This window comes from Felis catus, chromosome B1 (genome assembly GCF_018350175.1).
Source record: "Felis catus isolate Fca126 chromosome B1, F.catus_Fca126_mat1.0, whole genome shotgun sequence".
NCBI lineage: Eukaryota > Metazoa > Chordata > Mammalia > Carnivora > Felidae > Felis > Felis catus.
In genome coordinates this window covers 7,130,774-7,140,283 of record NC_058371.1, presented here as the reverse complement: position 1 = coordinate 7,140,283, position 9,510 = coordinate 7,130,774, and the positions used below count along the sequence as shown (strand labels likewise).

At 41.4% G+C, this 9,510-nt stretch overlaps 1 protein-coding gene across 9 annotated transcripts in view; it reads right to left on the bottom strand.

The window, feature by feature from the left end:
• Positions 1–373: 373 nt before the first annotated feature.
• Positions 374–9,510, bottom strand: part of LOC102902320 (zinc finger protein 705A-like) — a 32,724-nt gene continuing 23,587 nt past the window's right edge. For 7 of the 9 annotated variants that reach the window (XM_006930541.3, XM_019828204.2, XR_006596230.1 and 4 more), the window contains one exon: positions 374–734. In XM_006930541.3, the coding sequence (XP_006930603.1) occupies positions 729–734 (6 nt within the window). In that variant the 3' untranslated portion in view covers positions 374–728. Of the gene's footprint in view, positions 735–2,265; positions 2,310–3,058; positions 3,558–9,510 lie in introns of those variants that run through there. The other 2 variants (XM_045055185.1, XM_045055184.1) reach the window with 2 other exon arrangements.

Here is a 9,510-nt window from a genome sequence, read left to right as displayed (position 1 = left end):
GTTGCACACGGACCAAACCTCCCAAATAAGAAAACAGGTGCTCAAATCCTTTGAGGACTTCCTCTGCAGGACAAGTGTAAGACCTGGAGACTCTGAAGCACAGAAGACGTTGAATGTGGAACCATCTCCAGAACTGGTTCCGGAGTTCCCAGCTCCAAGAGAAAGCCATTTCAGGACATGAGTTTCCCTTACCCACTGCTCACTGACCCTCCCTGTCACCATACCCAGCCCAGTCCTAGTTCTCTGAGTGCATCAGCCTGAACTACGGCAAGGAGAACGATCACCGAGTTTCTAGTCTTTTCCGTGGAGGAAAGCAATCTCTGGGTGATCACTGTGCTGAACTGATTAATATCACTACATTTAAAATGCAAAGGTAGCTCTAACTCAGTTTATTAGTTCCTAAAGCCAAACTGCGCAGCTCTTCTTTGGGGAAAACTGCAGCCCAGAGAAAGGTCACCAACTGTTGACTCATGACCACATATAGACGGAAGAGTTCTGAAAACTCTGGATTAAACGAAAAGAACTGTAGTTGATCTATACCAATCTGCACTGCATTTAGTGAAAATTTAGGGATTTTCACATTTTAAAAATTATTTTAATTAAAACATTAGAAATCAAATTATCAAATTATGACTGAGGTGAAAAAGTTACATTTCTTCCTGCAGCACCCAGGCAGTGAGAACCCTTAGATTTCAGAACAGCGGGATTCAATGATAGGCTGACCGCAATCATGTCTGAAATTCAAGAGAGAAACCAATGAGAAGACTTTGACAGAAGTAACTGTGATACAACATCTAATATTAAAATGGAAAAGCTACTTTAAATAATAACTGCAACATTAATGATAAATTAATGAGAACATTAAGTTTAAATTATAATGAAATAGTCTAAGGGTATAAGTATCAATATCAATAACATTATTTATATAATCTGTGCTTAGACTACTAATACTGAATTATGCAGTAATTCCTGAAAGTAATTATACCTTATTAATACCAAATTATGAAGTACTACTAATATATTCTACATTACTAACTTATTAGTCTGATATAATACTTAATGTCAATAAAATTTTAACGGAATGTTTTCTAAGTTTCCCAGAAATATTTATATAGAAGTTGTGTGAGGTATTGTTTGGCCAAACAAAGAAAACAATGTTTAAAGTGTTGGCATTTTCCAGTTAATGGTTTTTTTTAAGTATTTGTTTAGAGAAGTTTTAGGTTTACCACAAAACTGAGAGAAAGGTACAGATATTTTTCATCTATTGCCTGACTCTATACATGCACAGCACCCGCCCCCCCCCCCCCCTTATCAACACCATTTGCCAGAGGGGTACGTCTTTTGGTTTTTACCAAGGATAGCCCTACACTGACACATCATCACCCAGAGTCCACAGTTTACCTCACGGTCACTCTTGGTTGTACATTCTATGGGTTTGGACAAGTGTATAATGACATAGATCCATCATACAACAACATCATTCAGAATATTTTCACTGCCCTAAAAATCCTCTGTGCTGATCAAATTTTTAAAAATTGTGTATTTGCAAAAAAAAAAAAAAAAGGAATACCAGGAAGTTATATTTTAATGTCCTTTCATTTTCCACATAATAAAATCATTATTCACTTTACATTAATGAAGAATTCCTAATACTGATTCATGTTCTCACATGAAGTGTTAAGTGGTTTGCACTATGGCATACTGTAAATATATCATTTTCTGCTAAAGAGCAGTTTATTTGAATATTCAAGTAACTACCCACTAAACTATTTTAATCGAAAACATTCAGCCTATGCCATAAAATATTTGCTGCGTTTATACTGATTTCAAATTTCATAATAATTGCTTGCATCTCAATGTAATTTATACAATTATGCCATTTTAATTGTTTTAGAAAAGTTTCCTCTGAACATTCACAGTTCTGTAGTGTGTGCGTGAGCCCAGCATGAAATGTGGCTAGATGACAGACCCTAAGATAGAGCTTAAAACAGAATTATTTCACTCTCTGCATGACTGGAACATAAGAATCTCCATATTTCATATGAACCAGCAATATACATCACGCATAAGTTAAGAGACTCATCTGTATTTTCACATTACCCTAGTTCTCTAAAAACCAAGATGTAATAGATTTCCAACATCAAGTTTTAATATGTTTTTAAAATATGGTAATTCCTATATAATAGTGGCAATAACAAAATACCATTGTGTTCCTGTATTATGCTAGAGTGATCATTCAACAGGATTTAGTACTTACTCAAATCTTCCCCTTGTTATTCTCCTGAATCAAATTAAAAAGCCAGAGGAGTCTGGGAAATAGAAAGGAGGTCTGTCTAGAGGAGAAAATTGCCACTGAGCCCCAAAAAGCAGGAGAAAAACTAGTTCCGTGGAGATAAATGTAAATCCTAGAGACTTTTCTGTAGGAGACTCAGCCCAGCAAGCTCAGAGGGAGTGACTCCCAAGTCAACCTAGCATCCCAGGTACGTGACGTGGACATGCCCACGAGCACACCGGCTCCTCTGCCCTCTCCAGTCAGGGCCGACGTGCAGTGTCCTTCCATTCTGTTACATCATGTACGGTTTACCCATCAATTTTCAGAGTAAAAGCCAAGGTTTTTAGTTTTTATTTTGACTACTTTTCACTGTCATGAATGTTCCGTACAAAATGATTTTCATGGAAGAAATCTTTATCAATTCACTTACTATTTGGAATATTCTCAAATGTGACATGGGGGGGGCACTGTGACACACTGAGTGTGGCTCACTGCTCAGCCTTTCTACTTCCCACCCTCTCCAAGCTGGCATCTGGCAGTGACAAAGTCGCAACACCAGCCTTAAATCCCACAGCACCGGCATTTCAGGCAGTTGTTCGGGACTGAGCTGGTGCACAGAGCTGGCAGAGCAGAGCTGGAAGGCAGGAGCAAACATGTGCTCTTTTTTAAAACAATTTGTAACGTTTTTATTTATTTTTGAGAGAAAGAGAGAGCACAAGTGGGGGAGGGGCAGAGAGAGAAGGACACACAGAACCCGAAGCAGGCTCCAGGCTCTGAGCTGTCAGCACAGAGCCGGACGCAGGGCTAGAACTGACGCACCAGGAGATGATGACCTGAGCCGCAGTCGGACGTTTAACAGGCTGAGCCCCCAGGCACCTCTCAAACATGTGTTCTTGACGCAAGGGAAGGTGAGGGCCACCAGGGAGGGATCATCCCCAAGGAGAACAGACCACGGCTCACTGGCTGCCTGGACACTGGCTCATCCCTTTGCTGAAGGTCACTGCTACCCCAAGGCCAGCTCCCCTACCCTTCAGTCAAGCTTACATGGCTCCATTATCTTCTGTCAGGTTTTATTCCACTTGTTTTTACCAGAGACCTAGAGTCCAGAACGAATAGCCTGAATGTTCCAGCTCACCTCTGCCCCTGCTTCTCTCTAAATTCTACGAGCAGGAAGCATGCCATCCCCAGACTGGTCCGGACCCTCAGCCAGGTCGTGGTGTGCTCCTGGTGAACATAACCAATTTCGCAGAACAGCAACATCATTTCAGGCCGTTATGTGACAAACCTTGATGACAGATCAAGAGGAAGACAATTCGACCCAGCTGTCATGTCCAGACACAAACTAGAGACATCATCCAAGCCACAAAATACCAACTCCTTCCCTCTCTCAGCCTATGTAAGTGATCGCTGCTTCTTTACAAGATACAGCCGTAGTCTTATTCTATTCATACCTCCAGAGAGAGGTTTCATAAGACACCAGTTAAACAATTATCCCTGCTTTCTGACAAAATATCTAGATCATCTTCTAACTTTTAACTGCCCCCCGAAATCAACTAACACAAGTGAAAATCAGCTCCTTCTAAGACCTTCTTATTGAGAATTTCCAAAGTTCCATTTTGAAACTTGTCTCTCAATGAAAGGAGTAACGAATCCAATTTTTGTTCAATCGCAGGCACGTTTCGGACAGTCTTTAGCTGGAGGTCACTGACAGCTGTGTATAAAGCATGAACATCTGCATGTGCGTAAAGGCCTACACACTTTATTTTACAAACCTGGATCTGTGTTCTCAATGTTTAAACACACTATCACAATGCACGGTCAGTAAGCTGAGCTGAATGCCCCCCATGAGGACTGGCACAGAGACTGCCAGCCGTCGTGGGGCCACAATAAGCTGCTGGTTGTGGACGTGTGTGTGAGCAGCGGCGCAAAAACGTGGAATGGAGAATTTGCCATCATTAGTTGGAGCCCTGGAGCGACAGGAGCAAAGAAAAGGTGTTCACGGCCGTGTGTGTGCCACAGGTCCCCATCCATCAAGGGGGGGCATCCATCTCAGTGAGGCAGATGAAGGGGTATCACGGTGTCAGGAGACCCGGAAGAAACTGAGCTCTTGCGAGGCTGTGGCCCCTGCCCGTGGGTCTTCACTCCCCACCCATGGTCCTCTGTTAGGTTTCCTGCCTGACCTCAAGTGTGCGACAACCCCATCTGCAGCTGTGGAGTCTGGGATGGGATTCTCACAGAGCCAAGAATGGGAACCGCGAGGCAGATGCTCTTGGCTGAGGTGACGGATGGGTGAGTCAAATTTCTATCAGGCTGTTCCACAGGCTCCGCTGGCACCCGCATCACATCTCTGCAGAATTCAAGGTGCACCTTCCACGAGAGAACAGCAGAAAGGTGTGTCATGACTGCCTCTACATTTGGTAGCCATGCACACAAAAGATGCCAGTCTCTTAAGCATCTTCCTGCCAAATCCCACACATCCTGGTATTACGACCTTGCTCTCTGGTGCTGAGTCCCCCTCTGGCCAACACCTAAAGGAAACAGGCCAGCGAAAGGAATTCAGGGTTGCTCCTGTTTTACTCACCCCTCTCATTCCTGAGGAGGAGCCCCAGAGGAAAGTCCGATGCAATGACTTCAAAGAGACAAGGAACTCTTCCAGGAGCGCTGGAGCAAACTCCCAAGATGAGGAGGGCAAGGCCGGGTGCACAGGGGCCAAGCCTGCTGCCCTCGGGTTCCTCAGCGCCCACTGCTTTGTCTGCAGCCGCCGGGACGCTCTGTGTCCTGCTGAGCTCTCTCGTCTCCCAGGTCACAGGTCACCCCCAGGATTCGGGTTCTGTAGCTGGTGTCATCCTTTTCAACTGGGATACGATTCACGTTCCATAAAATTCACCCTTTAAACTGTGGCTTTCTTTTAGCATATTCACTAAGCTGTGAAGCCGTCACCACTAATTACAAAACATTTTTATCATCTGCCAAGAATCCCCATCCTCATTAGCAGACACTCTCCATCCCCCCTCCTCCCTGTCACTGTTTCCGTGGACCTGCCTCCTCTGGGTATTTCATATAAACAGATTTACATGAGAAGTAACTTTCGTGTCTGTCCTCTTTCACTTAATAGAAAGCTTTCAAGGTTCATCAGTGTAAGAGCATGTATTTAGCATTTCATCCTTTCTCAAATAGCTGAGTAACATTCCACTGTTCAAGTATGGCACATTTTGCTTTTTCATTCAACTTATGGGCATTTAGGTTGTTTCCACTTTTCAGCTAAGAACACTCACACGTACATTTTTGCATGAACCTATGTTCTCATTTATGGATAGGTCAGCAGAAGCTGAAATGCTGAGTATATGGTAGCTCTATCTTCTTGAAGGACAGCCAGGCTGCATTCCAAATCAGCTGCACCATGTGACATTCCCATTTGGAAAGGATGAGAGTTCAATGTTCCATAGCCTCTCACTTTCCACCGTCTTTGCATGAACCATCCTAGTGGCAGTGCGGTGCTATCCCTTTACAGTTTTGATTTGCATTTCCCTAATGACCATTGACTTTGAGGATCTTCTTGTTATTCCTACTGGTTGCTTTTATATCTTCCTTGCAAAAGATCTACTCAAGTTTTTTGCCCATTTTTAATTTTGATTTCTAGACAATTTTTGAGTTGTATAAATTCTTTATGCATTCTGGATACTACTCTCTCTTCAGATCTCTGATTTGCAACTAATTTTCTCCCCTTGTGTGGGATGTCTTTCAACTTTATTAGCGTCCTTTGAAGCACATTTTCATTTTGATGAAGTCCAATTTATCAGTTTTATTTGGTTGCACAGGCTTATGATACTGCCTAATCCGAGAACACAAATATATGTATTTTTAAGTTTATTTTTTTAAGTCATCTCTACACCCATTGTGGGGCTCAAACTTATGACCTCGAGATCAAGTCACATGCTCTTCTGAGCCCGCCATGTGCTCCCAAGAACACAAATTTTTATGTCTTTGTTTTCTTCTAAGAGTTTTGTGATGTTAGCTCTTATATTTAGCTCTTTTACCCATTTGAGGGCTTTTTTTTTTTTGCATATTAGGTAGGAGTAAAATTTCTTTTCTTTGTACGTGGATGTCCAGTTACTCCAGGACCGTTTATTAAAATAACTATATCGTTGGAACCCCTATCAAAAATAAATTGACTATAAATGTGAGGATTTACTTCTGAACTCTTAATTCTAGCCCATTAATCTAGAAGTCTATTCATACTCCAGCACTAGAGTCTTGATTAATGTCTCTTTGTGGTAAGATGTGAAAGTGGGACATGTGAACACTCTAATTTTTTTTCCTTTCAAAGCTGCTTTTTCTGGGTCCTTGGATCTCCACGTGCATTTCATGGTCAGCTGCAACTGTGATAAAGATTACACTGAATCTGTAGGTCTGGGCGTGCTGCCATCTGATATTAAATCTTCCAACCCATAATCACTTTCATTTAGGCCATTTAAATATTTCCTTTTTTTTATGGTCTATTTCATTTCTTTCAAAATATTTTGAGTACAGATCTACCTGTGTTAAATGTATTTTAAGCATTCCATTCTTTTGGTACTAACATAAATGTTATTAATTTTCTGCTCTCTAGGATTCAGTTCTGGCTCATGCATTGCTTTTAGCCGTCTTAGCTTGCTACTTTCCTCAGCTTTGTCTTCTGTGAAACTCATTTGTGTAGAGTATGAGCCACTTGTTCACCAGAATTCCCCAAAACGGTGTTTCCTTCTGTGTTCTAATGGTGGGATTTAGTTTATGTGGTATTATTCTTTTTGTTTTCATTTTTTAGGAACACTCCACAAGTGACGTTTAGTCTTTCTCAGTGATTTACACCAGGAACCACATGATGTCAATGTTTTTCATTATGATGTCAATTATTTTTCATCGATGTTTCAGTTACATGCTTTAAGTGTTAACCTAACATTAACCTTTTTCACTAAGGTAGTTTCAAGTGATGTTTTTCCTACCATTCCCTCTGCATTTTTTAGCCAGTATTCTACTGTGATGTTTCACTTCCTGCCACGTATGAAGACACGTATGTATATGTGTATGACTATGTTAATCTTTCAATGTGCTAAAGAAATCCATTATTTTTATTTTTTATTTTGATGATATGGTTGTCCCAAACATGGCCATAGGAGCCCCTTCAACCTGCCCCCTATTTCCTTTTCACCTGTCCACTCTCCTTTTGTACCTCCTTACTTTCCAGCAAAAGATACCTTAGACTCATCTGTACTTTCTCTACTCAATACCAATCTTGCATTTGCCCACCTCAATCAACCCCTTCTCCAAGAAAGCCTAGCTCCAATTAGTGAGAAGGAAATTTAGAAACCAGTAATTGAGTGATATTTGTCATTGCAACTGAGGTGTCCCTCCCTACTTCTAGGCCCTTTCAGGGCACAGGACACATGTCTGCACATATGCACAAGAACACAGATTGTCAATTCATGCTAATTAAGTCTAATTCCAATCCAAATGCCCTGAAATTTATCTTCTCCTTTCTCAAGTATCTGTATCTCCATTTTCTATTACCAGGTAAACTTTTGGCTGAAAAACACTTAAATATATTTAATCACATACTCAGTCATACATTAAAAATAAAAACTTTAAAAACTGCTACACTCACACCACTGAAAAAAATAACCAAATCAAGTAGGCATTAAGAATAATTTGCAAGTATTGTTGTATTTCACTTGAGTGTATAAAAACACTGTGCTCAAAAATTACTTGAATTTGGGTATTTTTTTTTATTTATTTTCTGTGATTATGGTAGTTATTTGATAAAAAGTTAGGCTCGTTTGTTTTCCAATTTTTCCCCACTCATCCTTTTCACTTAATTTCCTTGCTGGTACAGCAAACGTTCCCAAACCAAGCTTCCAAACAGAAGTGTTCTCAGAAGTGTCTTCCTCCTCCTCCCACTTCCTCGATACTCCTCTCCACTCCCTATATTTTACTTTTATTAATTATCCTCCCTTCACTTTTTCAAGACCAGCAGTAGACTGTCTCTGGCTTCACGTCTCTCTAACATGCTGTTTCTGACCTGCAGATCTTGTTCAAAAAGGCTCACCTGATTATGTTATGCTTATTCAGGAAAAACGTCCTTGGGATCACCTTATAGACAACCAATTCGAGACCTTAACCACATCTGCAAAACCCCTTCCCCACTGCCACATGACGAGAATGATATTCTATCACATTCAAAGGTCCAGAACAGAAGCAAAGGAAAGAAATTATATAGGTGGGAACACTAGCGGGTATAATCTTGGGGGCAAGACTTTGAATACTGCCTCAAAATTACTGTTGATCCTCTTCCAACCCAGAGAGTCTGAGGCTGTAATATATAAGGAATAACTGCTTGGGGGTTTAGCAGAAAGTGCTGGGAGAGAAGAAAAAGACTTCGATTCCATCCAGACCATCTACCATGGTCCCAATCCCTCACCTCAGAGCTGGACCCCTATTTCCCCTCAGTGTACCCCATACTCCTCCATCCTATCCTTTAACCTACATTAACCCTCCCTACCTGGACCCTCTTTCTGAGACCTGTGCACACCGTGGATCACCAATACCTGTCTCAAAGCGCTGCTCTGGTCACTTCCAGTGGCTTGGCCTATGACCTTGAGTCTACCTGGAGATTCCCTCTTGTACATCCTCATTCAGTAACTTGGCTTTTACGCCTCTCCCTCTTTTCTGCTTTCGTCAACACCTAAGGCCACCAAATGCTCCCTTCAATCTACCCTGCTCCAACATCACCTGGCACCTCAGATGCCAGCCATGCACCTATAGCTGCCTCCTCACCCGCTTGTACTCACTTCTCCCTCTGCCCATGTTTATCCTACCCCAACCGGGCCCTGGTCTCCATCCCCACTCTCTCCTCCTCTGTCGTGCTCGAGGTAAGAATGACTGTGGCTGTGCAAGTAGGAAAATGTGGACAGGTTGGACATTTTAAAAAGAGGAGTACTGTTTTAACACTGGACTTTATTCACAAACCAAATGTTTATTTTTGCATGTGTGTATTAATTTTTACCATGTACATGTATTTTTAAACCTGGATTTATTTTTGAGCAGCAGGCAAAAGTTTATTAGAGTATAAGATTAGAAAAGAAGAATAAAAGGAAAGTTCTCTTTATAGAGAGGGGACATTCGAAAGTGAATGCCCCTCAACACTGATACATGTAAATCACATTATTTTTTATTATGATCTTTCAGCGTATTTAGGTTATTTT